The 27,717-nt window shown below is 42.3% G+C and overlaps 6 protein-coding genes across 10 annotated transcripts in view; 4 read left to right on the top strand and 2 right to left on the bottom strand.

Annotated features, from left to right (window-relative positions):
- LOC136780695 (protein Wnt-6-like) overlaps window positions 1-5,394 on the top strand; it is an 8,967-nt gene extending 3,573 nt beyond the window's left edge. Inside the window, exons 2-4 of one of the 2 annotated variants that reach the window (XM_066739256.1) lie at window positions 1,103-1,320; window positions 4,460-4,734; window positions 4,850-5,394. In XM_066739256.1, coding sequence (XP_066595353.1) covers window positions 1,103-1,320; window positions 4,460-4,734; window positions 4,850-5,311 — 955 coding nt within the window. In that variant the 3' untranslated portion in view covers window positions 5,312-5,394. Of the gene's footprint in view, window positions 1-1,092; window positions 1,321-4,459; window positions 4,735-4,849 lie in introns of both variants that reach the window. The other variant, XM_066739257.1, reaches the window with a different exon arrangement.
- Window positions 5,395-10,201: 4,807 nt separating this feature from the next.
- Window positions 10,202-13,461, bottom strand: wg (wingless). Its single transcript, XM_066738630.1, has 4 exons — window positions 12,940-13,461; window positions 12,535-12,797; window positions 11,408-11,682; window positions 10,202-11,274 (listed from the first exon to the last, which is right to left on the bottom strand). The coding sequence occupies exons 1-4, from the start codon at window positions 13,038-13,040 to the stop codon at window positions 10,717-10,719; spliced, it is 1,197 nt and encodes a 398-aa protein (XP_066594727.1). The 5' UTR covers window positions 13,041-13,461; the 3' UTR covers window positions 10,202-10,716.
- Window positions 13,462-18,914: 5,453 nt separating this feature from the next.
- LOC136780336 (secretion-regulating guanine nucleotide exchange factor-like) lies at window positions 18,915-21,058 on the top strand. The gene is made up of 5 exons (XM_066738631.1): window positions 18,915-19,009; window positions 19,493-20,003; window positions 20,085-20,288; window positions 20,356-20,505; window positions 20,595-21,058. Exons 1-5 carry the CDS (start codon window positions 18,941-18,943, stop codon window positions 20,768-20,770), a joined length of 1,110 nt encoding a protein of 369 aa, XP_066594728.1. The 5' UTR covers window positions 18,915-18,940; the 3' UTR covers window positions 20,771-21,058.
- Window positions 21,059-21,155: 97 nt separating this feature from the next.
- Fam92 (CBY1 interacting BAR domain containing protein Fam92) lies at window positions 21,156-23,104 on the top strand. The gene is made up of 8 exons (XM_066738632.1): window positions 21,156-21,320; window positions 21,392-21,493; window positions 21,650-21,778; window positions 21,854-22,034; window positions 22,108-22,332; window positions 22,434-22,466; window positions 22,585-22,746; window positions 22,825-23,104. The coding sequence occupies exons 1-8, from the start codon at window positions 21,289-21,291 to the stop codon at window positions 22,954-22,956; spliced, it is 996 nt and encodes a 331-aa protein (XP_066594729.1). The 5' UTR covers window positions 21,156-21,288; the 3' UTR covers window positions 22,957-23,104.
- LOC136780338 (heat shock factor-binding protein 1) lies at window positions 22,761-24,128 on the bottom strand. Of its 2 annotated transcripts, XR_010823751.1 has the most exons (5): window positions 23,693-24,128; window positions 23,526-23,592; window positions 23,268-23,407; window positions 22,974-23,104; window positions 22,761-22,900 (listed from the first exon to the last, which is right to left on the bottom strand). XR_010823751.1 is itself a non-coding variant. In XM_066738633.1 (3 exons), exons 1-3 carry the CDS (start codon window positions 23,789-23,791, stop codon window positions 23,319-23,321), a joined length of 255 nt encoding a protein of 84 aa, XP_066594730.1. In that variant the 5' UTR covers window positions 23,792-24,102; the 3' UTR covers window positions 23,163-23,318. The 2 variants fall into 2 exon arrangements, 1 of the variants encoding a protein (XP_066594730.1); XM_066738633.1 differs by lacking the exons at window positions 22,761-22,900; window positions 22,974-23,104 and having other exon boundaries at window positions 23,163-23,407; window positions 23,693-24,102.
- Window positions 24,122-27,354, top strand: LOC136780334 (lysosomal phospholipase A and acyltransferase-like). 3 transcript variants are annotated; one of them, XM_066738627.1, is made up of 8 exons: window positions 24,122-24,259; window positions 24,359-25,640; window positions 25,746-25,888; window positions 25,975-26,209; window positions 26,286-26,513; window positions 26,574-26,745; window positions 26,820-26,942; window positions 27,009-27,354. In XM_066738627.1, exons 2-8 carry the CDS (start codon window positions 25,538-25,540, stop codon window positions 27,253-27,255), a joined length of 1,251 nt encoding a protein of 416 aa, XP_066594724.1. In that variant the 5' UTR covers window positions 24,122-24,259; window positions 24,359-25,537; the 3' UTR covers window positions 27,256-27,354. The 3 variants fall into 3 exon arrangements, with proteins under 3 accessions (XP_066594724.1, XP_066594725.1, XP_066594723.1); XM_066738628.1 differs by having other exon boundaries at window positions 24,174-24,282; XM_066738626.1 differs by lacking the exon at window positions 24,122-24,259 and having other exon boundaries at window positions 24,728-25,015; window positions 25,096-25,640.
- The last annotated feature ends 363 nt before the right edge of the window (window positions 27,355-27,717 follow it).

Raw genomic sequence — 27,717 nt, 5'->3', positions numbered from 1 at the left:
CCCGAGAGTTATCCCTATTTCAATAGGAAGGAACTGTGCAGCAATTAAATATCGGATGCTTGAAATAATTGGAGCCGTTTTGGCCTTGGATCGTGAACAATGCCAGCGCGCGACCCTTGCCACCAATTTGCTCCAGACATTCCCGCAGTCTCTCAATCGCGATCCAACATGCGCGATTCGCATTCCCATGCGCTTTCCATTCGCTAAACTCTTGCTATTTTCCCTCCCCCCTCCCCCCTTTTTTCTTCTCTTTCCTTCTATATAGTACATTAGTGCTATATGCGTATATACGCTTTTGAAAGATTTGCAAAATAAAGCGATAATGCGCCGTGCTGTACACGCACGCACACACACACGCTATATATAGATATATAAATATACGGTAGGTAATAACGTATACCTACGGTATATATAAGTATATACCATATACATGTATACGTATAACCGTGCGTCGAGCAGCAATGTTTTTTGCGTCGATAGGTATTCGTGGAATTCAGCGTTGATCCCCGAGAAGAATCTTTTCCGAAGAACGGAAGGATCCCGTTCGCTCTTCTCTTGGTTTTGCTGCTTCTCATCTCTCTCCGTGGGATAGAGGGTAGCCTGAGGGGGGAGGGGGAGGGTGAGAGAAAGAGAGAGAGAGAGAGAGAGAGCAAGGTGGGGAGGAATGGGGACCGAGGGGCTGAAGACTCGGCGGCCCTCGGACTCTCTCTCGACTCTCGTCACTGTCTATCCGAGCAGACAGCGTGGAGCTGCCTTCGAGCAAAGCGAGTGCGTCTAATGAGGCAATAAATAAGTCGGCCAGCCTAACCGGCCTCTCCACGCTTTTCGCTCGCGACGCGACGTGTCCATCCCTCTGCCAAAGCGAACCAAACTCCTCGGGGAATTAATATGGAAACTGCCAAATCGTCCTCAAGGTCGCGCTGAACCGGCCTCTCTCCTCTATATACTATATATATATATATATATATATAGCAACTACCCCCACCTCCCCTCTATATATTTCTATTCGAGAAACAATACTATATATAGCAAATATATATATATATATACATCGTGTACACGTATAAATAAATAAAATATATAGAAATGGAGAAATTCGCAGGAGCAGCCAAATGTCGATGGAACCAACGTTGGTGTGCAAGAAGGCTCGGAGACTGAAGGGCAGATTGGGCGATATGTGTCGAAGCAAGGAGACAACGTTGTTGAAGGAAATAGCGAGGGGAATCGAGATCGGTAGCAGAGAGTGCCAGTATCAGTTCAAGAATCGCAGATGGAACTGTACGAGCTTGAGGCGATCGTTGAGGAAAATTTTGTTGCGTGGTAAGTAGCGAGTGTGTCTGCATGGTAGTATATAGCGATGACGATGACGATGGTGGTGGTGGTGGTGGTATTTCCGAGGGCATGCAACCTGTCCGCGCGCGCGTTCCTCGCTCCGTTAGACCCGTCGGAGCTATTAATTCCGACTGATCGGACGGCAACGACTAAATCGAAGACAGCGTGTCCAATAGGGCGTGCAGGAGCTCGCTCGATGCCTTTTTGGTAGCCCGACAGACTGACACTGCCCATTCGATATTAGCGCCAATATATGTTGCCTTAATTATGAGACTCTCCCTTTCCGTCGGAAGGGGCGCTCGTTCGCTCGCTCGCTCGCGCGCGCAGCAACATGATCGATCGCGTCCCACTGATCTTGCAATTCGATATTCCTGGAATTCTCTCTCTCTCTCTCTCTCTCTCTCTCTCTCTCTCTCTCTCTATCCATCTGTGTGCGTGTGTCGAGGACCGTGCGAAAAAACCCTAATTTTACCTAGTACACGCATATCTATATACACACGTATATATGTATATATATACAATATACCACTCTTACACAATGTTGCAAATTAATTCTCATCGGTTAATTTATTATCTCCATTGGAGCAGCAGCACGGTGGGCTATAAATCAAAGGCTCGCTCGCTGGCTGGCTGGCTGGCCGGCCAGCTCGGCGGATTCGACGACCTCCGTCCGTTACGGGGCGCTTTGTTGGTAGGTCGAGAATTGCGTGTGCAAAGGTCGCGTTCGGCCATTGGACCATTCGGCAGGTACATAAATCGTCCGGTGCATTGTACGTATAGGTTATATTGCGTGGATCGATGACAGGGGCGCGATCCTTATGGTCCTGTGCGCGCGCGCGCGTCTCGGTCGATGCGTTAAAAAGTCGTCGACGAGGATGAGTTCCAGGTCGAACGAGAGGGGAAGTTTGCCCCGCTACCGGATTCGACAGGTTTTCCTCGGTTCCATTCTAGACGGCTATCTTAATTCCCGATTGACGTTTATTTATCTGGCGACGTTTAATTTTTATGGGCGTGATCCTCGCGATAGCCAGGGGAGCTCAGGTAGCTCCCGCTGTGTGGTCCCCGTAGCCGCCGCATAGCCACCGACTGCTCGAACATTCGTCGAGAGCACCGGAGGATCTCTTAATTGAGGGATGCCGCGTGTCGCGATAAGCGCCCGACACGGGCGTCAAAATCCTCCAAGAGTCCCACGATATGTGTATATATATATATATATATACAAATGCGAGAGAGACTCTTTTCTCTCTCCCTCTATATATATAGTATATAGTTTAAAAGTACCACACGCGTTGCTCCATCCCCCCCCCCCCCCCCCACCAAGCTTCATTTCGAGATTACGCGCTACATTTAATTAGCACGTGCACGTTAAAAGCATCCTGATACGCTAGGTGGCTATAGGTGGCAGAACTAAATTAGCCTGCGGGATGCGGACGGGATGGAAATAAAGAGGACGGTTTACGCGCAATAAAAAAATTCTCATCTCGACGAAGGTGGTCGTGGTCGCTCGCACGATATAGTCTCTCGAAAGGAGGGGGGAGGGGGGATTGCCACAGCTAAATTCGAACTAATTGTTTGCCGGCGCGCCTATTATAGCGCCAGAGGCTCGTAAAATCGCGAGCCGATACGATCTCTCATCCGATGATTTTTCACCGATTTTGCGCTAAATGCGACTTGTCGTTTTCTCTCTCTCTCTCTCTCTCTGACGTATTTACGACCGGGCTTCCTTTTCCTATAGGTATACTATATATATATATATATATATAGAAGAAGGGTAGCCGCACGGCAACACAATGTAACGGCCCGAACGCTAATCATTGGCTGAGCGTGTCGCGCCATTATACCAGCAGCCACCAACAGTCGACTCTCGGTTGGACCTTCGTTCCTTCGATTTTCCTCGCTTACGTATATATATATATATATATATATATATATACAGTATATACACTATACCTTCCCACCGCCTACGGCTCCCAAAGTTTTTCCCAACGAGCAGCGATCCTTTCTTTTTCTACCAAACGATTGACGGCTATCGCACTCCGTCCGCTATAGTATTCCTTACACTGACGTTTCAATGCTCGCTTATAGACGTTGGATCCTCTACCCCTCCACCCCCTACACGTCCCTACCCCCAATACCTCATTGAATATTCTACATATACGCTTTATATATATTTACGAACGACCAATGAGATTTATCGCTCGCCCTTCATATAGCCCGTAATCTTTCCTTCCGCGCGCATGTAGCAAAAACTCGTTCCTTTTGAAACTCGCTTGTACAGCATACTATTTTGCTTTCCCAATCGAAGAAGAGGATCGAGTAAATTAATCAAACGCGTGTATATTCGAAAGGTCGTCGTTGTAGGTATAATGCTATATAGATATCGTTCTCGATCGAAAGAAAGCAACCTGTATACATATATATATATATTATATATTGCGCAAGATTTATCCACTCTCGAATAAATCAGGGATAGAATTTAGCCTCTCTCTTCTAATTGATTTCCACTGATTTATACATGTGTGTGTGTGTGTGTATTGGTACACTTAAACTATTTCACGAGTGTATACGTGCTTCCGTCATCTTCAGGAATCTTCCAATGGAAGATATATACACACTTTGTACAAGTGTGTACGCGTGTTCGCGCGTACGTGAGCGCGTGCGTGCGTGCGTGTGTATAAGAAGCGGAACGGAAACCTTGCACCGCTTTCGCTCTCGAAGGCAGCGCGATATCAGATCGCTCGTATAAAACTATCGTATCGTTTAAATACGCACTGAAAGGTGAGGCGATGCATCAGGAGATAGGAGCGCATGGCCGGTGGCTGGCAGCCTCTTCCTACCTTCAGCTATGCCTCGTCCGTCCGTCCATCCGTCCGTTCGTCCGTCCGTCCGATCGTCCCTCGATCCACGCTCGAGATATAAACCTGGAATCCATGGGAACCTGCGCGACTCTCTTGTAGCTTCTACGCCCCATCTAACTCCCCTCCCCTCCCCCTCTTCGCCACCCCACCCCACCCATCTCTCTCTCTCTCTCTCTCTATACTTTTCTCCCTCGTGTACCCCAGCACACTCCAGCTTTTATAACGCAACTATATATACGAGGCAATTTTTGCGCAATTTCAATTTACAGACACGCGTGAGACCAGCTTCGTAAACGCGATTACCGCAGCCGGGGTGACCTACGCCGTGACGAAAGCCTGCACGATGGGCGATCTGGTCGAATGCTCCTGCGAGAAGATTCGCGCCAGCGGCAGAAACGAGGACGAGTGGGAGTGGGGCGGTTGCGGGGATAACGTGAATTTTGGCTCGAGGAAGTCGCGAGAGTGGATGGACGCGCCTTACAGGAGGCGAGTGAGCGACGCCAAGACTCTCGTCAAGTTGCACAATAACAACGCTGGTCGATTGGTAAACTTTTCACAGTAATTGTCTTGTTTCATGCTCTTGGGATTATTATTTCTCTCTCCCTCTCTCTCTCCTTCTCTCTCTTTCGTTTTCTCTGTGTTTGTCTCGCTGTGGACAGGCGGTGAGAAAATTTATGAGGACCGAGTGCAAGTGTCACGGACTGTCCGGATCGTGCACCCTGAGGACCTGCTGGAGAAAGATGCCAACGTTCAGGGAGGTTGGCGACAGGTTGAAGGAGTCGTTCGACGGAGCTGCCAAGGTCATACCCAGCAACGATGGACACAGATTCGTGACGGAGCTGGCCAGTACCAAGCCACCTGGTAGGTTCGATCTGGTCTACAGCGAGGAGTCGCCCGATTTCTGCAAGGCCAATCGCAAGACTGGCTCCCTCGGTACCGAAGGTCGACACTGCAACTCCAGCAGCCCCGGCATCGAGGGTTGCGAGCTACTGTGCTGCGGTCGTGGTTACGATACGAGGGTCGTCAAGGACAAGCTTAATTGCCAGTGCAGATTCAGATGGTGCTGCCAAGTGACCTGCAACACTTGTCTAGTAGCTAGAACTATCAATGCTTGTCGCTGATTACGATTCAATAAATTTTCCTTGCTTCATTATTTTAGTAAATCTTCTTTTATTTTACATGTACCCTCCATTTTTTTTATCACTCTTTTGTATCAGCTAGTTTATTTGTGAATATTTTGGATACGCATTTTTTCCTGTCAATTGTGAATTGTAACACTCGTTTCGTAGCTATAGGACTATGAATTTTTGTGGCTGATAACAATTGAATAAATACTGATTGCCTCGTTATTTTATTTTGTTATTTTTTATTTTATATATATATATATATATGCTTGATTCTGTAACTTTTTTATTTTAGTTTTTAAATAAGGAGCGTTTCGAATTCGGATTATGCTGCCAATAGTGAGCTATAACACTCTTTTCTCTCGTGGTTAGGACCATTAATACCTGTCGCTGACAATAACAAGAAATCGTGAGGTGTTTAATTACAGGGAGAAAATATCGAAGTAAATTTTCTGTGCGACTGTTGTTAAAACGCATCTGAAAATCAATCAGTTTTCCTGAGAATGAAAGCATACAATGACAACACAATTGAGAGAGTACAGAGTAAAATTTACTTTAATATTTTCTCCGTGTATTTCCTTTTAGTACCCTTTAATGTATATAACCAACTTTATTTCCCTATCTCGTTTTGCCAGGTATATATTACCTATTCCATGGAACTGTAAATGCACTACTGGCTCGATCGACGCTGTCAACAATAGCCTGCAAGATTTATCTCATAATAAGGACTATCAATGCTTGTTACTAATAATAATAATAATAAAAATACAAGGGGTTTTTTTTTTTTTTTAGAAATAGAATTTTAACACTTTTACTGCACATCCATCCTCTCTCTCACTTTATCAAGTATATTAGCTACAGTTTATAGCATAATTGAAGTTCAGTGCAGGTTCAAACGACGCTGCTAATAGTCACCTGCAACACTTAACCTACTTAGCTATAGCATCATCAACGCTAATTCCCGACAATGATAAAAGTAAAACGAATGATCGATTAATCATTTCATTAATAATACATTTTACTACATATACCATCTTTCACTCTCCATCTCACACATTTAAACTATTATACGATCCTTCAGAAATTGACACAGTCCTGCCAATAACGAACCTGCAGCACTCGTCTCGTATATATAGTTATATAGCGCTATAAACGCTTATTCCCGAGAATAAAAAAAAAGGGAAGAAAGGAGAAAAAAAGGAGAAAAAGGAAAGGAAGACTAGTCGCTTAATTATTTCATCTCCACACTTTTTACCATATACCCTTCACTCTTTTCTCATTTTGCCAGCTATATTAGCTATTATAGTGTGCAGGATTGCGCGCTTCTCGAATTTAATAAGCGAGGGCAAAAGGCTCGCAGAGCTCGGCAGGATCGTGAGAGGCTAAAAGTCTCTTAATAGAGAGGTCGACCTCTCGGGGTGGTAGAAAGGTGGCGAGCCATAATTAGCCCCACCATCAGCACCAGCACCAGCACCAGCAGAGCAGAGCAGACCTCGATTAGCCTGTAGGCCGCAGAGATTGGTCTACCCTGGCAATGCTGGGTGGTCCAACCGGGCCAATTTTCGTCCTTCGTCCTCCGGGGCATCTCCTTGTTTCAGAGAAAATGGCACCAACCACGAAATTGCTCCTTTTGCTGAATCACACACGCTAGAGACGCCATATTTTTCTGCCTACATTCCAGCGCCGAGAAAGAAGCCAATATTAATTAAACGATTTTATTGGACTCCCCGAGCAGAACGTTAAAATGTTCCAATCTTAATTAGGTAGGTGTTTACAGGAAGATACTGCTACGGCATTCCTGCACCGAGGAAGCCACACGAAAAGGCTGCTCTGCTCGTTAGAGCACTTAGCGCTTATTTCCCTTCCGCGTTACAATAAGCTGCTAGTTCCAAATCTCTCTCTCTCTCTCTCTCTCTCTCTCCGCGCATGCATACATACATACACACACACACACATATATATATATATACAGTATATAGCATAACGTATATAACATAACGCGAGTCACGACTGGACGTAATCGTAAATCCCGAGGTAGCGAGAGAGCGAGCGGCTCGAAGGATGCCTCAAAAGAAGCGAACTCACTCGCTCGCTCGACGATAAATATCTTTATGCGTTTACCTTGCTAGCAGACGACATTGTTGCCAATGCTCGTAAACCGACGTGTTACCTCCGACTCTCCTCTCAGGTTGAACGCTCGTGTTCCCGCATCGCACCGACAACTTCATCGACGGGGCGCCCAGCTCTGATTTATCCATATTAATAAAACTCTCCGCTCCCCGGAGGCACCATCTCTCGATCTCGTTAACGTGTCAGCAGATAAGAGCAGATTTTAGGGACGAGCTTCGATCCTAATGAAGCCGTTTCTCCAACTCCGCTATTGTCCTCCTGCTCCGACTGGTAGCTCGATCTTATCGGCGCGACCTTCCCTATATATACCTTCATCTCTCTCGGATTCTCTCTCAACTCGCATAAATACCATCCTTCTCCATTTCTTCCATTTCTTTATTCACACGTCAATTTTTTCTCCACTGCGGTCCCAGAATCGGAGTAATCGCAGAGCGCACGCGAAATTTTCGACGACTCTATGTATATATGTGTGTGTGTGTGTGTGTTTGTAGGAGAGTTGCGCGCGCCCTTGTCGAGTCTCGAAAGAGCGCATGTCGAGCGTCCGCCCACCATCGGCAGGATATGAATGCGAGCGTTTAGCCAGAACAGGACACGCGCGCACCGTGCCACACTCGCCATATGTAATATTCTACACAGTAACGAGCTACACATATTTATCCGCCTCCCACGTTGTCCCTTATTCCAATATTATATTATCTTTTGGAGCTTAATAGTCGTCGCGCATCGACGCTAAGTGAGCCGTTAGTTAGCCTCGGCCAACCGGCAATTAGCATGCGTTATATATATATATATATATATATATATATATATATATGCTGTTTTACCGCTTGGAAAATCTGCGGCGACGACCGCGACGATGACGGCCAGTTGCAGGAAAAGAGAGACGACAATGGAAAATTCTTATATGTGCGGTACCGAGTGTGTATATATATACGTATACATATTATATATATGGATTTTCATAATGGTACCGCGAGGCCCGAGGCCATAAGAGAGCTGGAGGGTGATTTTAACGCCCCGCTTTAGTTGCGGCCTTGGCGCGTAATTACCAGGCTCGCGGAACACGGCGGTGGGTCCGCCAGCAGCCCGAGGGGCCCGAGGCCCACCTTCCACACTTTGCACGCCACCTTCCCTTCCTCGCCATACTTTTCCATTGACCAAATGAATTTTTCCAATCTGGAGCCATCTCAAACGATGTCCGATGAATATTTATATCGCGTCACAAATATATCCGCGAGAGTATTAATATTAATGAGCGAGGCGTCGAGAGCGTTTAGCACTTGCAGATTTTCATGGGTTTCTTATTATATATATATGTATATATATATATGTGAGAGATAGCTGCTGGTATAAAGGGGGAGGGGGTGGGGGGCATTACGTTGCATCGCTACGTTACATGGCATGAATAGCAACTCTCACCAGGAAGCCATCGTCCCTTCGGAACACCCATATCGTCGGTCCCCACCCCCCCACCCTCTGCTCCAAGCCACACCATGCCCCTTCCTCCCCTCCGCTCACCCTCCTCCCCTCCCCCCTCCTCTCATCACCCACGTACGAGCAATTTGAGCGAAAAACTATAATGAGCGGTGGACACTATTAGAGCGTTCTCCACCCCCCCCCCTCCTCCTCCTCCTCCTCCTCCTCCTCCTCCTCCTCCTCTTCCTCCTCCCCCACCTATCCGTATATATTCCTCCTTTCCCACAGTGTCCTCTCCTCTATATTGGAGAGGACGAAAATTCCAGTGGAGATTCTCCGGCTCGTCGGCCTCCTTATTCCAGCACACCAATCGAGCTTCGATAATATACATACATATATTTCTTTCTCCGCGGACACGTTGATAAGAAGCTAGAGCTGGCGCGTATACTTAATTTAAGAATCGAGTTTTTCGTGTGGAAGGAATCCGATTTGGGGGAAGGGAAAGTACGCCCTGTATGCCGTACGGTGGGGTCGAGGACCGTGGAATTTCGTGTCGGGGACACGTTGGAACACGGTTCCCGTGGATGCTCCCGCAGATTCCGTTTGCTTTCGTTTCGGCTCGGTTTGCCGGAATCGAGATTCGAGCTGAGACCGAGAGCGAGCCTTACAAACATGCCAAAACACCGATAATTCGCGACGGTGTGGTCCCAAACGTCATGCCGATATTCTTTCCCACGAGTGACCGAGCGAGCGACCCGCCAAAAGGGATTCCTACCATAGCACAGCAGCAGAAACGCGTCCCCTCCCCTCCCCCACCTCCACCCCATTACGCCAACCAAGCAAGCAAAGCCTTCCTTCAATCGCAAAAACGATAAATTAGTTGATTTACGCTCATTCCTCCGGGCTCTTGCCCATTCTGCTCCAGCGAAGCGCGGGATCCCATGAATCCACCGGGACAGATCTCTTCCGATTATAGAGGCGACGAAAACATTTAGATCCCCCCCCCCCCCTCCATACAAACACACGCGCACGCACACATATATGCACACGTGCGTGTACACAACCAACCCACCCATATATATATATATAATAACGCTCCAGTTTTAAGCGAGACCAAAGCCGCCGATTCGCCTCCGCGCATGCGCGCCTCATCGCTCGCCTTAATCGCTTAATCGAAGAAGCGCAACGACGACGCGACGCGCGACGCATCGAGGAATCCACGGGAATGCGTAGGAATCTCTACAGGAATGCATGCTCATAGGATCGAGATTCAACACGATTTCATTCTTTCGCGTATTCGTCTTTATTTCGTCAATTCATCTCAGGATCATCGATATTCCTTAAAACTACTATTATACACTGATCGATTGGACATGTGCAAACGCGTGATATAACCTAACACTGGGAATCGTTTGGCTTTATTAATCATAATCGTGTGCAGTATTTACAGTACATTGAATAAATAAAACTTAGAAGAGAGAGGATTGGCCAAAAAGTGCCGAATGAATGCCATACGAGCGACTAATTAATTTTTATTTACAATGTCAAAGGATAATTTGACGTCACTAGAAAATGTATATATAGAGTCCGAACAAAATCTGACTCTCTCGTGTGATCCCCGCTCAGTCTTTCTGTAATTCTTATATACGTCGTCGTAATAAATATATATATGTTTATATATATTTATATATATATATAGATATAAAATAACGTGTTCTCTCCGTCGCATAATACTTGTGGGGGGGGGGGGGGGATGGGAGGGGGAGTAAAAATTTTCGAGAGCAGTCGCGCGATCGAGGACACATATAGATAGCGTTGTTCATCCTTCGCCAGGAAGGAGCCGATGGATAGAGTCCCTAGAGACACGTGTGTATGGTCTTCTTGGTCCTGCAGAGTTGACACTTGACCTCGCAGCACCAGTGGAAAGTACAGGCGCACCTCTCGACCACCGTGATCTCTTGCGTCTTGTGACCCCGTCCGCAACACATGAGGTCACAGCCGTCGACACCGATACTGCTGTCGTTGCACTGTCTGCCGTGGGTACCGAGGATGCCGAGCTTCGGATTCTTCTCGCAAAAGGCCGGCGACGGCTCCAGATAGACGAGGTCCTTGGGTCCGGGCGGCTTGTGCTCGGGATTGTAAGGCTTCAGCTGAAAGTTGTAACGATGCTTTCGCCCGAGACCCTCCCGGTGCCCGTGTACCGAATTGCTGGCCGCGTTGTTCGCTATCGCGTTGCTGTTGGTCCGTATCCTGTCCGAGTTGCTGACCATCACTCTGGACGCACCGTCGAAACGGTCCTTGAGGTTGTCGCCGACCACTCGGAAGTACGGCAACCTCATCCAGCAGGTCTTGACGGTGCAGGAGCCCGACATCCCGTGGCATTTGCACTCTTGTCTCATCTCCGACGACACGTGCTGTAATTATATATGTTTTCTGATTATTTTCAACGTCCACTCCTCTCTGCATTTATCCGAGTGAATCTATGTACACACACATATATATGTGCTTGTGTTTGTGTACGTATAGCAGGTACAGGTAAACACTTACCGCTCTGCCAGCCTCGTTGTTGTGCAGATTCATCTTCTCGCGAAGATTTCTGCCACGTTCGCCAGTATCGACAAACTCACGACTGAACTTGAAGCCGTAGCCGATGTTGTCCGAGCAGCCGCCCCATTCCCAGTCTCGAACGGCCGAAGGTGCTCTTGATTGGTGGCTGTAGTCGCAGGAACACGACTGGATGCTGCCCTCGCTACATGCCCTGGCTATGCTATGAGTCACAGCTGCGCTCGTGATGGCGTAGATGAAAGCGGTCTCGCGACAGCCTGCAACCGATATTCACAAACATCCTATCATATATACATCTATATATCTATATCCATATGTGTACACACATGCACGTATACATCGGAGTTTTCGTGGTCGTTCTCACAGTACGAGATTTTACGATGGTCAAATATGTACACGGATGAGTCTCGAGGTGAGAAATCGCCTTATCGAGCTATTTACGCATTCGAGACGCGTCCGGTTAGCAGAATCTACATTTTTCCAGAGTCCAGGCTGCTATAATCCGGAAACGACCGTTTAAGCGAGCTCTCCTGTGCAACCAGTCCCCGTGCCTCCCGACCACCCCTTCGCGGGGAACAATTGCTTCGTTCAACTCGGCTAATCTCGAGGATCTATATAGCGCGCGCGCGCACGGCATGGCCGAGGAGGAAAAAACTGGTTCGCGTCGTGATCCGTGAGAGGTGACGATGCCGACAAGAGCGAAAGGTCGAGGGACTCGCAATGACAAAAGATACACGTGAAAATCAAGAGGCGATCGATATCTTCGAATTGCTTGAAAAGAGAAGAGAAGAGGGACAAAAAATGAGAGAAAAAAAGAAGAGAAGAAAAAAACAAAACTGCCATATGGGGTTCGCTGGATCCAAAAGAGCCGCAGGGGAGCTCCATTATTATGGTATATCAGGTTGCGAAACATACATCTGCTGGAGGACTCGAGGCACGTGCCTGCCTGCCTAGGGAACACGCCCATCCACCACTACCACTAGTGTACTACCACCACTACTACCACCACTACTACCACCACTACTACCACCACCACTACCACCACCACTACCACCATCACCACCACCACCACCACCACCATCACCGTGACACAGGTGCAAAACACTTACCACGATCGACGATCTTCCCAAAGAGATTCTTTCCCCTGAGAAAATTCTTCGTCGAGCAATTCCAACGACGATTTCTGAATTGGTGCTGACACTCGGCGATAGCTTGATTCGCGCCTCTCGCCACGGCCATCAGAACCCCAGGATTTTCCCTCGCCAGCCTCCGCTGCTTTCTCCTCAAGGTCGCGTAAACCGTGGGATCCATGTGCAACGAGGCGGGAGACATTGGTAGAAAATTGTTTGGTTCTCCTGCTTTCGCGATACCCCTGTCCATATTACCAAAATTTAATATATATGTATATATAGATATATATATATATATATATACATATACATAGAGAATTTATGTGTGTGCGTACGTGTGAAAGTTGAAGGAATTTCTCAGCGAAAATACACGCTTGGACTTACCACCACATGGATCCTCTACCGCGATTCTTATTCCTCACAATCTCTGCCAGGCTGGAGTCGATCGCAACCGCGATCGCACCAATCACCAACAAAACTCTCATTTTTGTCTCGTAGACGCCTATGTGCTAGTAGTAAACGCTCACTGGGCCCGACATCACAACTATACGTCACTCGTTCTCTCTCAGTCTCTCGCACGCGCGCTCGCGCTTCTCTCGTACCAAGTGCGCACTTGAGATTTGCCGTCGGTAAATCTCCAACTCATATAATACTTTTGTGTGTATAAATATTTGTGTATGTGTGTGCGTCTGAACTGTATGCGTATATATATATATATATATATATATATATATACAAAAGTGTATCACTGTGACGCACGGAAAAGTGTCATGTTCGCAAACGCCAAAGTGCGAGCCGCTGACGAGCCGATGAGACGATGAGCAGCCGGTGTACCGTGGTGTACCGCGTACCGCGTACCGTGTGCCGTACCCCGGTCCCCGTGAGTCGCGCGTGCCCTCTCTCCGACTCTCCCGTTCCCTCTTTCTTTTCCCGATAGGTACGGCCCGAACAGGCCCGTACGACCAATAACAGAACGCTCGAGAGAAAGAGTAAGACGCGGGGCCGTGGGATCGTGGGACCGTGGGGCAGTGGCGTGGGGGCACGGGGGCATGCGAGGATACGGGCCCCTCCACCATCGGTCAAACCACGCCACGCCCCCTCCTACTCTCAAACGGAGAATTCCTTCAAAATTCAATCGAGATCCTGCCTAACGGTGACGCCGTCGAGGCAGCACGTGGTCTTCTCGAGAGTCGGGGGTGGCGCATCGCGAGGAACGCCCCCTGGATTCCCCCACCCAACGCGCCTCGTCGTGCTTTCCTTCCTGCCCTTCCTTCCGAGTGAGTCCGTTTCTCATGACATTAGCGCTAGTGGTCCATGACATTTCAGAAATCACGACCTAATCCTTCTGCTGCTGCTGTTGCTGCTGCTGATGTCGCTGCTGGTCAGCGTCAATAGCTGCAAAACTGTACTGCACGCTGACTGTGGAGACTGAGAGTTGCCAGTGCCTATACGTACGCGCGTTATTACGGTACTGCACTGATCAGGTGAAATCGATTTTAATTGAAACGACAAAGGATGGTTCTTTAACGCGCGCCGAGGATTATCTCGGTAGGCTGAGTAGAGGAGAGGGAAGGGGGGTGAAGGCGCTGAGAACGGCAGGTGGGCTAGCTATGGGCCACAGGGCCCCGCAGAGCTCCCCCGTCCCGTTCACAATCCATTCAAGTTGTTCGAGGAACCTCTCGTCGGATTAGAGTTTAGACTAATAATATAGGTTAACACTGATCCTCATTAACTAACCGAATGAAGCAACGACAAAGAGCTTTTTCTCTCGGATGATCCTCCTTAGCTGTGCCATGCCATTTTGGCGCGCTGTTACGCGGGACGTGCGACGCCACACGTTGCAAGTGTCACTCGTATGTACTAAAAAATTATTGCCGCCTAATGTGTACGGTGGCGCCAAGCCCACCACCTAATACACCCTACTACCGATGTGTAGCGCTGCTCGTACGAGAATTCTCGATATCCGCGGGAGAGCATTGGACCACCTGGAAGAGCTGGAGAAAAGGAAAGAAGAGGAGGTGGGGAGTTCTGGCCACGATGGACACGCATTAATAAATCGGCGTGGCTGCTCGGAACGTAGATCATCGCGTCGCGGCTGCCTGGGGATCCATCGAATCGCCGGGCGGCCGTCCGTTCTTCGTTCTCCCGCGTATCATAGTATATTTTAGTGTAGTAGTGCAATCCATCCTTAATTAATGGCCCGGATTAATTAGCGACCGTTACTCAAATAGGTACATAACCTGCAAAAAATACCTTGACCATTCGACTGTATAATCCGATTGTTTGGTAACGTAGCATGTAGCACGTACCACCCGTAAGAACGATTGATCGTTCGATGATCGCGGAGCAGCGAGTTACTAATTAACCGAGCGCAGAAAATCCGGTTCCTCGCAGCTGGCTGGCACCATGCGTGCGTGCGTGCCTGCCTGCTTGCGTGCGTGCGTGCGTGCGTGCGCGCGCGCGCGCGCCGCTCTTGGACTCCCGAAGCTACTTTCATGCGTTCGCCAGAAATAGAACAGTTCGATAGGCTTCATCGGTATTCTTTGGAGGCTCGCGCGCTCAATGGCTCAATGGATGAAGAGATCACGGAGAGAATTTGTCTCTCGGAGCCATCTGGCTTACGGCCACCCGCGAGAAAGCCGTTACTAAAGTGCGTGAAAAATCGGAAATGCCTTTTACCTACGTGTAGCGGTCTCTCTCGGCTTCTTTTGCACCTTCGGATGACCACCCAACCAACCAACAAAGTCAAATTCCAACTTTTTCATAAAACAATCGATGGCGCGACGTTCGCGCTCTCTACCTCTCTCCGCTGTAATTATAAAGTTCCCCCCTCTCTTAATACAACCTCCCCCCCCCCTCTCTCTCCCAACTCCCGCTTCACGGTGCAAAATCCTTAATAATTAATCTCAGAAGGACGAGAAGAATTTTTGAGAGGCCGGGCGACGTAAACGAGGCGTATCAAGCGGCCAATCGGACATTCAAAAGCACTGCAGTGAAAGAAAAGTCGCACGGACCCCGAAGGCCACTGGCCTTTTTCCTTTGCAAAAGAGAATTCCGAATTAGCTATCCCTCCTGCTTCTTGACCGACGTAGCTCGTATATCTGCGCTACGCTATACGTGACTCCACCTTTTCGGTCAGGCAACAAATATTTTTTTCAATTTCTCATAGGCAGGTAAGCAAAAGACTCGAGAGGGAGAGAGAGAGAGGTTACATCTGGTAGCTCCCGCCGGATGTACGCTGCGCCTAAAATCCGGTTAAAAGGGAATCCCAACAATTGATTGAAGCCGAAAACTTGAATGAACAGCTAGGCGCATACGTATCAGGTTGGTGAATGAGCGAGTATAGGCTGTGTGAAATAATTGACGATAATTTCATTGAATGGGACAAGGAGCGAGATTCAATAAATGGATTGGCTCGATAAATCACCGAAGCTTAATAATAGTCATAAATTAAGCGACAGGCAGGCCAGTTGAGAGCGGCGATAACGATCTAGCGCTGGTGCGAGCGTTTGGCTTTCGCATTGTTGCCGATTCCTTGGCATGGAACGCATGGAACTACTATACGGCCGAGGACAGGAATCCCTAGCGCAACATTCCACATTCGTTGTAAGCAATTTGTGAGCTCGGGACGATAGTGACAAATACACGATATTGCCATAACGTATCGTCCAGAGCGCGACTATCATTTGGAATTAATAGTCAACGCTGCTGACTAATAGCCTCATTAATTAACAATCCACGCTCTCAGATTAGCCTAATCCGGCTTAATTTAGAGATCGTACCCGTCACCGGGTCTACCTGTTCCCCTGTTCATCGGCAGCATCCTTCAAATCTGTGTGTGCGTGTATGTGTGTGTTTGGCCGTGCGTGTGAGTGCGTGCAGGTCAATACGAAGCTATTTGGAAAATAAGACACTCGAAGGGATTGGCAAAAGGTTGAAGGAGCCGGGGACTCACTAACCCGAGAGCCCTCTCACGATAGTACAATAAATACATTATAGGTGTTGTGGAAACGAGTGGCTGGATTGGCTAGCAATAAGCAGCTCTACAGCTGACTGGCGCATATTCTCTCCACTCGTCGAGTCGAAACGAACCGTCCGAACGAACCTAACCGAACAGAACAGGCCACAGGCTTATACCAGGCAGGCAGGCAGGCAGAGCAGAGTTGTTTAAGCGGTTGTATAAATAGAATATAAAGCGCCGTGCAAACAAAGACTAAAAGGTTTGAGTTGTAACGCGCTCGAACGCTCTTCACGTGAGTAAACAGATATCGAGAGACTGTCGCGAACCGATCACCTTGCCCCGGATAGACAAGGCGATTTTCTTCCTCTACCTGCCAAAAATCTCCCTTCCTTCCTTCCTTCCTTCCTTCCTTCCTTCCTTCTTTATGTAGTCTCATCCTTTCCCTCCCACCCAACATAACCTCTTCTCCTACAAAGCTGCGATGCAAGTGCCAGCCAGAGTCTTCTCCATGGGAGAGATACGTTTAATCTCACTCGGGGATAATAAGAGGTAAGGAATCGCCTGATTGGTTATTATAATGGCTCAACATTTTGTGCCTCTTAAGTGCCCTTTTGTTGTACGATATTGCTGTCATCCACTGGCAACGCCGTTCACCAAAGACGACCATCTTTCAGCTAAGACTTAATCACAGTTGACTCCACCTCCTCTCGCTCTTCCACTTTTCTTTCCACTCTTCCAAAGGCATTCCAAGCTAATAATCATCCGCCTGCCTCCCTCTTTTTCGTTTTACCCCCGTCATCACCGTGAAATAGCATCTCTCTCTCACCCCTCCCTCCCCCCTCCATCTTCTCTCTCTCTCCCTCTCCCTACTTCTTCTCCACCTCCACTCTCTCGCTTCATCCAAATCTGTATCGTGCTGCGCTTCTAGATGACAAGTGTAACGCAACATTGGATAATTCCCAATGATTCCCAATCGAAAAGATCGATTGGTTCATTCGATACACTTTTACGGTTAAATTTCACACGTTGTTCAGCGAACGATCAGCATCTATCATCATCAACATCGTTGGAAATCGTCAGTCAAATAAAAATTATTTACTTCACTTCCTCTCTTACCTTTACCTGCCTGTCGGTTGGCCGATGCGACCGGGCTCACTCATAAAAAGCAATGCCTGGGCCAACAATACTTTTTATTATTGGACAAAGGTATACACACAATAATACTATGTGTTTGTGGTACAGTATATCGGTATGAAAATATATGTTATATTGTACCTGTTGTGGCAGTTCACTATGCTGTCGTCGTCGTCGATTTACCTAAGTAAACGTAGAGCCTGTAAACCACCGACGAGGAGTCCCATAAACGCGTGCTTGGCCCTTTCGTCCCGACATTAGCGGGGCTATCAAGAACCCCATCAGTTTGTGTGATTGCTTAATCCCCAGCCTATACATAATATTTCTTCTCCGTCATCTTATTCTCAAACCAGAAAAAAAGCTCGAGCTTTCCATTTTCTCAAGTTTCTTCAATCGCAATGCGATATAATTGATTTTAGCATGAGGCTGAATTTAAAAGAATAAAAAATAACTCAAAAAGTTATTCCAAATACTCTAAAGATCACAAGATTAACGAAGATTTAAAGAGGACCATCAACATCCGAGCCGGTCAAATATTTGTCACCAGCACTCTCTTGGAAAAACCGCATAATTCTTCTCACTTTCGCCTATAGCCTTTCTCCACTTCCAGCGATCAGAATAAGTGCATTGTAAACACAGCACCGACTTGTCAACAGGGGGTTATCTCTATTCGGTTTTCCATTTAAACTGCTTCAAGCTCTCTTATAATAACTATTCTCCAAGAGATAGTGTTTTTCTCTATAGTAGATGTGTAACAGTCCTGTCAAAATACTATATCTAAAACAGATACGTCATACTTTTCTCACGATTAATGACACCCACTTTTACTTTTGAATGCTTTGCACTTTTCTCAAATCGAATGCATTTATACACAACAGTGACGCAAGTAGTAAAATCTTCATTTTATCTAAATTATCAAGATTAACAAAATACTTGCAGTTCTCCTTTTCAAGATATTTTTTTTTTTTTTTTTATTAACATCTTTTCACACATTTTCAATCGATCCTCCTCCATAATAGCTTCTCTCTCCTCAATTACGTCTTATACATAGTCTTTGTCTAATGGCGGCATATAGAAGAATCCTGTATCTCTTTTCTTAAAACTCTTCATTTTCTTGATTATCGACTTATAGTCTTTAGTTACTGCTTGGCCAATTCTTTTTCGAATCCTTCCCCTTTCTCTTTTTCTCTCTTACGCACAGACTCTGGACAATCCTTATCAACTTTCCAGCTACAAGCTACAAGTGACAATTCCTTACATAATTATTGAGTAGGGTGAGCGACAGAAATAATGATCAGGAAAAGGAATACGCATATTTTCTTCAAGTTAAAAAAGCCTGTTTTAACAATGATCGATAATGTAAGTAAAGCAATCATCTCCTCCCATACGCGCGCGTACACAACCTATATTTTTAAATGCCTCGTAGCGCCATCTTCCGTCTTTGAATTTAACGAAGTGCCTTGACTCCTTAAAGTTTCTGTTATTCCCCTTTGAAAGTATTTCTTCCGGTACACAAAATACCGGCGTTAACAACAATTTCTGCGATTCAATTTACCCGACTTGATGTTAGCGTTTTTCTGCGAAAATATCCTTCTGTGAAAATAGTTTTCTGCGATCTGCGTATCGACATTCCGAACCGGCTATTATTTGACATCTAGGATAATTGATTTCATAAGAAATAAAAAATTCGACTCTGTCATTAAATTATTAGAAATGTGATTAATGAAGCAAATATATATTTTCTTATAATGTCGATATATAAATTATATTCATGGGTAGATATGACAAATTACTAGCTACTTAAGATTAGAAGTATAACCTGTATCTTTTCTTATATTTAAGGGGGCCAACTCACATGGTCAGTTAGGGCAAGGATTATTTTCAGAAGTATGTTCCTGTCCTACAGAAGTTAATCTTTATAATTCAACATTAAGAGCAAATGATATAGTAAAGATTGCTGGTGGTGGTGGTCATGTGCTTATATTAACATTAAATGGAGATGTTTACTCTTGTGGATGGAATAACAAAAGGCAGACAGGATTGCCAAGTACAGAAGATACTACAATCTTCCAACAGATACCAAATTTAAAATTGATTTCTGATATTGCCTGTGGATGGAGCAGTTCTGCAGCAATAAAAATGTATAACGAGTTATATATATGGGGTTCCAATATATATAAAAAATTGTTTACATTACCAAACGAAGAGAATATCTGTCAACCATATGTAGCTACTCAGTTAGATGTGAAAAAAGCTAAAATGGGCGTACAACATGCTGCCATTGTCTATACTAATAAAGAAAGCTGTCTAATAAATAATAGTTGGAGTAATCAGCAATCAAATGGATTAAAGAGTAAAATTCCTTAAAATTTAAGCTATTATGGTTTCATATAGATTTTAATTTGTATCTTTCAATTCATTCATATTATTGCAGTTTTAAAAGATGTAATTAATGTTTCCTGTGGTGAACGTTTTACAATTTTTAAAGATATATCTGGAAATGTATATGGATATGGGGATAATAGATATTGTCAATTAGGTATTGGAACTAATAATCAGACTGTTGATTGTATTCAGATACCCATTGACTCTCCAGATAAAATATATACTGGCTGGACACATACAGCAGTATTAAAAGGTATAAATGTATGTTACTATAATATTAAAATATAAAAGTTACAAAGACTTGATGCATTTATTTTAAGATGGATCTATTTATGCATGGGGAAGAAATACCTATGGTCAAGTTGATGCATCAATGAATAAAGATATTCAAGAAACACCATATAAAGTTTGTTTCCCTGAAAGAATTAAGCGGCTAGCAGTAGGTGCTGCTCACAATGTTGCATTAACTGGTATCTGTTTATTTCACAACTCAATTATTTCATTAGAAAGATTAACGGCTATATAAAATAATACTTTGTTTCATTTTCTTTATTACTAGAATCTGGAAAAGTATTGTGTTGGGGATGGAATGAACATGGAATATGCGGATTTTCGGAAGACAAGAAAATGGTTTCTCCATTAGAAGCGTATCTCAAACCAGTTCTATCCAATGCAATTTTGGTTGGTGCAGGGGCAGGATTTTCCTTTGCTTTGGTAAGGGTTAATGGCAGATAAAGTAACATACACGTATGTAATGCAAATATAATTTAAACCACATAAAAATTGAAGCATGAGTATATTGATCTTATATATCGCATAAGCTTCGGTTTTCTGTGCCTTAACTTACATTTACGCTATGTTCCCTACGTCTCTTTCGTCAATGCACCTGCCGTGACCCTAAAAGAAAGACAAGAGGGGTAAGAAATAAGTGAGAACCGATAAAAACATGTGGTATATATGAAATATTGTAAAAATTGTTTAATAACATTGTTAAATTTGATTAAATAAATAATTTTTATTTTCTTCTCTGTACTTTTATTGACCGAGTTAATAACTATAGATAATAAAACGAATTTTACTCCCCTCCGCTTGTCTACCGTTACACCGGAACTCACCAGTACCCACCACATTCACCAACACTCACCACCTGTTACTTGGACAACTGTCGTCTAAACAAAACGTGTATCGCAAAGAGTCAAAGTACGTGTTTTTGCTTCAAAACAAAACTCCATCATAAAACTTGAAGGATAACCATGCTTCGTTCAAGATCACAAAACAGCATTTGGTAAGCTCTCTTTAAAATAACAAACTTAATTCCAAAAAAAGTTATTTTTATTGTTTCTCTCTGACATATAGTGAGCAAGAGGCAAAATTCGTTCAGGATCGTATAGCAAGCGTGGAAAAACATTTTGCTGAGCTTTGCACAATATTTGCGGCATATACCCGGAAGGCAGCAAGGTTCGTAATTCTTGAAATCAATAAATGTTTTACATCGATTATATCCGTAGGTAAATTTCAACTTTCACAAACAACCGACGATCACATTATAAAGAGTAATAACATGAATTAAGTGAATGAAATATGTAATTTGAAATGTCTGTGTTGATTTTTTAGATTACGTGACAAAAATGATGATTGTGCTAAAATAATACAATCTTACGCAGAAGCAGAAACTATTAATAGATCCTTAAGTAGTGGTCTTTCAAATTTCTCAGCCACTCTATCGGTTATAAGTGATTATAGGTAAAGTTTCCAATATCCTAAAAATATTTGCTTATATTATTATTCTAATATATTTTTTTGTATTTATATATATAGAGATGCCGAGGTACAACGGCTAGATGCAAAAATTGTAGCACCACTATCCCAATATTTTATTGTATGCAAACATGCCCGTGAAGATGTTAAAAATACTTTCACAGCTCGAGACAAAGAATTGTCCAAAAGAAGAAATCTAGATCGTTTGCGAGAACGCAATCCTAGAAATCGTCAACTAATTGTATCCTTATATTCTTTGTATTTCCAATCAATAACATTTAGTAAGTCTCAACTCCTTATTAAAATTAATTTAGTCTGATGCGGAATCAGAGCTTTTGAAAGCATCGGTTGAAGTTTCAAGGGTGGTAAAAAGTCTGGAAGAGGAAATTGATTCTTTCGAAAGAAGAAAATTACACGATATACGAAAACTACTGTTAGATTTTGTAACCATAGAGTTGAGTTTTCACACAAAAGCTATAGAATTATTTACTAAAGCTTATCAAGATGTAGCCGATATTGATGAGGCCAAAGATCTTGAGGTAATAATTTACTATAGTTTTAAAAAAGATGACCTGTAATAATATCTATTTTATTGGTAAATGAGAGAAGCAACTTTTTCAATATTCCAAATAATTGACAGGACTTTCGAATTTCAAGAGGAGATTTAAACGGGGTAACTTGTCTTATAATTTAAAAAGTTACTTGTACATGAATTGCCTGTTTTCGTTTCAAATTATAATATATCACTGATTTTCTATCACATACATGATATATGTATTTTTAAATTATAGGAATTTCGAGAAACGATGCGTGTTCCCGACACCGTAGCAAGACTAGATACAGTGGGACGAGCGTCTTTTCGTCAATCTTATTCATTGACAAATTTAGCTAATCGTTTCGTATCTTCGCCAAAAATTTTACAAAAATCATCTACACAAACTAGCGAAACAACAGTAAGTCAAACATGACAATATGCAACATAAGTGTAATTTTATATTTTCGATTTAAAAAAATTATAAATCATTTGTAAGGGTTCTATGAAGATTGGGTTGACCAATTCGTCGGATTCAGTGCAGATCGAAGAATATGGAGATACTTCGGAAGATTCTGAAAGCGAATCAAATGAAGATCGACCCGTGAGAACAAGACACAAATCAACTTAACTATAATCATTTCTCACTCTTTTCTTGTAATTATAGATCAACGCTATTGATTCTATGCGACAGAATGTTGACTTAAGAACTGTGCCTGCTGTACCTGCATACCAAAAACGTCTCACTTTACCGTTGACCTTCAGTAGCTTCACACCGTCTAAAGTAAAAAAATAGAGTTATATATTTATAAGTTAGCGATACAATTCATATAGCCATTTGTATAAGTAATTCAGAGTTTATTCAATAAGAATACAAAGTAATTTATCTGCACTTAAAGCTAAAGTATTCTAATAGGTGATATTTATGAGATTTTGTGATACCAGAACCAGCTGTTATATAAAGAAAACTGGTTAAAATGCAGTACGTGTTAATCATTTTTCTCCACCTTCGACACCTGCCTGTGTCATGAGGTCTGCAATATTTTTTTCAAGATCATCTATTCTGTTGCCCATTTCATCTAGTATATCTTATTAAAGAAAATATCAACCTGAAATTACATTTAACCCGAAGATACCGAAAAAGCCGCAATTTTAAAGGTTAGGAACCTCTAAACAACAAATAATTATCAAAAAGGATATTTCTTCCTATGATTTGATCAGACATCGTTTGAAATTTGTCCTGCATATTTTGTAGCAATGTTTGTACCTTAAAAATTTTAAATATTTGTTGAAAAATACTTCTAACAAATAACCATTTTTTATCAAACCTATTTGTTTAAACTCATTATTTGCTAAAGATAACTTACGTATTGGGTTAGTTCTTGCATATTTTTGGGATCTGCGTTATTACTCATTCCATAATTATCACCATCTTCAACTTTATGATCTTGTTTGACATCAGCCATTATTTTTGTTGTGTAGTAGTGCGTCAGCTGGTGTTGAATTCTGCTTCTATTCAATTCGCGTTGCTTCCTTCTTACTTCACTTTAGTTTACCACTAAAATTCTCTTTCTACAGCAAATTATTACTGACAAAAGAAATAGCTAAGAGATATATCCGTATTTACTATCTTGTCTTGGCGTATTCGATTAAACACATCGAATTTTGCCATAGCTACAATAGTTTGGTATTACGAATACGATGCTACCGCAGTACCATAGGTAGCGTATGAAAAAATATAAGATAGCCTGACAACGCTATATGTATGTATGTAATTGATTTAACAATACTAAGTTTACCAAGTAAATCAAGTAATACTTTGGAAAAGTTCCTGGTCTCGTACTAGGAACTGCTAGAAACTAGTAGATATAGCTGGTATTTGTAACATCTGATCTGGTGAAGCGTGAGGCATATGAGGAGCTGAGGCCTGAGGAGTGAGGATCAATTATAAAATTTTGTATATTTCCAAATTTTTAAGAAGTTGAGAACTATTCACTTATTTTCTTCAATTGCTATGATTGATATGATTGTAGGTTAATCCGAATTTGAAGCGATAGATTTTCACATGAAAATTGAAAAGTTCCCGCTGTTCTGCTGATTAATTGACCCCCCGAACATCATCTATCCTTAGTTTTGTCAATGACTTTAATTTAAGCATCATGAAACGATCATATTTGCTAAGCCGTAATTGATCGATATAAAAAATAATTGTTACTTGAAAATATTTTCATTTGATGCGCACGGAAATGATGGTTTCGTTGATGAATCTTTTCTGCGCATTTATCGATGACGTCAAATATGTATATTTAAAATTTTCATAACATGTATTTTGAAATTATCGTTACCAATAAATATTATGTATTACGTTTATTGCTTAATAAACAAGAATTACTTAAATGCTGAGTAAATATATATAGTATATACAAATATTAATGTGCAGTGACGAAGCAAACACGTTTTTCTTAGCATAATTCAGTGATGAATTTCCCAATTTTTCTTAAAAATAAAAGTGATTGATCCATAATAGTAAAAGAAGTAAGGGTAATAACTATGATAAGAAGAGGCCCTTCAGGATATGAGAGAGGAGAAAGAGAGAGAGAGAGATAACACTGGAGAACACAACCTTAACCTTCCCCCTTTTTTCTCTCGATTGTTTTGTTTTTCTTCTATTATCCATTTATTCTAATTCTGTAAAAATTACTTTACTCTGATCTGTACTCTAACTGATACAAAGTTAAAAAATATGTTTATCATTTTCTTCAAATTGCAGTATATTTTTGCTTTTCCAAAGCGGGATCTGGTGGAATCTTAAAAATGGTCCGTTCATAGAAAAAGCATAAGAGAGACAAAATCTTTCAGTGGCGTTAGCATTCAGCAGGCGATTGTCAGATCAAACGGAGGCAGACGGCAGACTACTACAGAAGCACAGAAAGATAACGGCAGTAACGGCACGGGATAACGGCCCCTAGTATCGTGTACATATATATGTATACTCTACTATCGGACATTCAGGTTGTCAGCTGTCAATGCGATTGGAATTGAAACCTGATATACATACTTGCTGCTTGCATCAGCAACAGCTGATTGTTCCTCATTAGCATAAGAAAACGAAACTTTTATTGTATAGTCATCGCGTAAATCATAAATTATAACTTGACGCAATATTTAAAGTTGTTCAGTGTCGAATTTCTAATCTTAAGCAAACAAAAGGAATGTCTCGATATTTTATTTTAAACGTAATCAGTTTTTTATTTTTAATACAAACTGTTAATTCATGGCATTATCGTGGAACTCAAAGATCTCCTATAATATTTGGTTAATATTTTCATATACTTCTTGTTTTTCTAGTTTATTATTTTAATTTCTTCCGATAATCATCGATGTTTTAATTATGATGTTAATACTTTGCAATATTTCTAGTTCCTGGTGATGGAGGAAGTCAAGTTGAAGCAAAATTGAATAAAACATCTGTAGTTCATTATCTGTGTGAAAAAACCTCATCTGATTATTTCAATATTTGGTTAAATTTGGAACTGCTTGTTCCTGTAATTATTGATTGTTGGGTAATAATTAATGTATTTAATAATAGAAACTTGTTAAGAGAAATTTGTTTTTATTAGATTCTAAAATTCTTGATTTTTTATTATAGATTGACAATATAAAATTGGTTTACAATAATGAAACAAGGAAATCTTCAAATCAAGAGGGAGTTGATATTAGAATTCCAGGTTGGGGAGACCCCACAGTAGTAGAATATTTAGATCCGAGTAAAGCATCTCAAGGCTCATATTTTAGATATATTGGGGATATGCTTGTTAAAGATCTAGGGTATATTCGAAATCTTTCTCTGCGTGCAGCTCCATATGATTTTCGAAAAGGACCTAGTATGTATTATCTTGTATAGCTTTAATAATCAGAATTATTACAAAATAACTGAAAATACATCATCTTTTCTTTCAGATGAAAATGAGGAATTTTTTGTTAAACTTAAAGAATTAGTAGAAGAGACATTTTTAATGAATAATAAAGAGCCAGTTACATTGATAGCTCATAGTATGGGAGGTCCAATGTCCCTAATATTTCTACAACGCCAAAGTCAAAAGTGGAAGGATACCTATATCAAATCATTTATCACTTTAGCTGGTGTTTGGGGAGGATCTGTTAAAGCATTGAAGGTTTTTGCAATTGGTACGTAAATTAGGCTAGAGTTATGTAATTACAGAAATAATGTATTGTTTTACTAAACAGGAGATGACTTAGGTGCATATCTTCTTAGAGGTAGTGTTCTAAAAAGTGAACAAATTACAAGTCCAAGCTTAGGCTGGCTTGTACCTTCAAGATTATTTTGGAAGGAAACAGAAGTACTGATTCAAACTCAAGAAAAGAACTATACACTCGCAAATTTAAAGGATTACTTTATGTAATATATTTTTGCTCACATCAAAGCATTTATTACTAGAAAATGAATAGAAGTATATATTTTTTATTTTGCAGTGATGTAGATGTTCCTAATGGTTGGGAATTTAGAAAAGATAATGAAAAGTATCAATTAGATTTTACTCCTCCAGGAGTAGAAGTTTATTGCTTATATGGATCTGAAGTAAATACTGTGGAAATGTAAGTAGCATATTATTGCTTAAAAAATATTTTAGAGTTGTAATTCATATTAAATTATCTGTGTAGGTTGTTTTATAAGCCAGGTACATCAATCGGTGGTACACCTCAATTAATATTTGGAAATGGTGATGGTACAGTTAATTTAAGAAGTTTAAAAGGTTGTTTACACTGGAATGGTTTACAGAAACAAAAAGTTTATAGTCAAGCCTTTCCTAACATTGACCACACAGGGATTCTTATGAATGTGAATGTTTTAAATTATATTAAAACTGTTTTATCAGTTCCAAAGAATAAAAGTAATATAATGACATAAGGCTATATACCTATTATAAAGTACATTTTTTAAAGAAGACAAAGAGTTTATAGCTCGGATATTTGTAGAATTAGGGCTTCCAAAACTTGCCACATTTATGCTTTGAAAAATTATAATTCTTCTTGCATTAAACAGAAAATATCGGTATAATTTGAAGAATTAGATTTTCTTGTGACCTTTACAATTTACAACTAGTCAGAAATACCTAACAGCTCAAAGGATTAAAGATATTTTGCTACCTTGACAGGTTATATAAAATTGTACTTTATTGACAAAAAAAACAAATTGCACGGGTTTTACATATTTCACTTGTGATATTAATCTAGTAAACAATAAATATAATGATAATATATATAGGGTGTACCACTTAAATCATCGCAGAGCAGAGTATGTTTAGCATGCAATTTTTATGAACCTTCTTTATTTGTTATGCAAAATATTAATATCTGTTGTAGTTACAGA

This window comes from Prorops nasuta, unplaced genomic scaffold, assembly GCF_024137725.1.
Source record: "Prorops nasuta isolate Cenicafe-Biocafe unplaced genomic scaffold, Cenicafe_Pnas_1.2 PNAS00019, whole genome shotgun sequence".
Classification (NCBI taxonomy): Eukaryota; Metazoa; Arthropoda; class Insecta; order Hymenoptera; family Bethylidae; genus Prorops; species Prorops nasuta.
The sequence above is the reverse complement of the archived record's forward strand: the minus strand, read 5'-3'. Positions and strand labels throughout refer to the sequence as shown.

Coding starts and splice junctions, on each gene's coding strand:
- wg (XM_066738630.1), bottom strand. CDS start 13,040: ATGAGAGTTTTGTTGGTGATTGGTGCGATCGCGGTTGCGATCGACTCC. Junction 12,798..12,939: donor GGTAGAGGATCCATGTGGTG/GTAAGTCCAAGC, acceptor TAATATGGACAG/GGGTATCGCGAAAGCAGGAG. Junction 11,275..11,407: donor ACAACGAGGCTGGCAGAGCG/GTAAGTGTTTAC, acceptor ATATAATTACAG/CACGTGTCGTCGGAGATGAG.
- LOC136780336 (XM_066738631.1), top strand. CDS start 18,941: ATGATCAGGAAAAGGAATACGCATATTTTCTTCAAGTTAAAAAAGCCT. Junction 19,010..19,492: donor TTTTAACAATGATCGATAAT/GTAAGTAAAGCA, acceptor CTTATATTTAAG/GGGGCCAACTCACATGGTCA. Junction 20,004..20,084: donor GCAATCAAATGGATTAAAGA/GTAAAATTCCTT, acceptor ATATTATTGCAG/TTTTAAAAGATGTAATTAAT.
- Fam92 (XM_066738632.1), top strand. CDS start 21,289: ATGCTTCGTTCAAGATCACAAAACAGCATTTG. Junction 21,494..21,649: donor TATACCCGGAAGGCAGCAAG/GTTCGTAATTCT, acceptor TTGATTTTTTAG/ATTACGTGACAAAAATGATG. Junction 21,779..21,853: donor TCGGTTATAAGTGATTATAG/GTAAAGTTTCCA, acceptor TTATATATATAG/AGATGCCGAGGTACAACGGC.
- LOC136780338 (XM_066738633.1), bottom strand. CDS start 23,791: ATGGCTGATGTCAAACAAGATCATAAAGTTGAAGATGGTGATAATTAT. Junction 23,593..23,692: donor TGCAAGAACTAACCCAATAC/GTAAGTTATCTT, acceptor AAAATTTTTAAG/GTACAAACATTGCTACAAAA. Junction 23,408..23,525: donor TGATCAAATCATAGGAAGAA/ATATCCTTTTTG, acceptor AATAAGATATAC/TAGATGAAATGGGCAACAGA.
- LOC136780334 (XM_066738627.1), top strand. CDS start 25,538: ATGTCTCGATATTTTATTTTAAACGTAATCAGTTTTTTATTTTTAATA. Junction 25,641..25,745: donor AAGATCTCCTATAATATTTG/GTTAATATTTTC, acceptor CAATATTTCTAG/TTCCTGGTGATGGAGGAAGT. Junction 25,889..25,974: donor CTGTAATTATTGATTGTTGG/GTAATAATTAAT, acceptor TTTTTATTATAG/ATTGACAATATAAAATTGGT.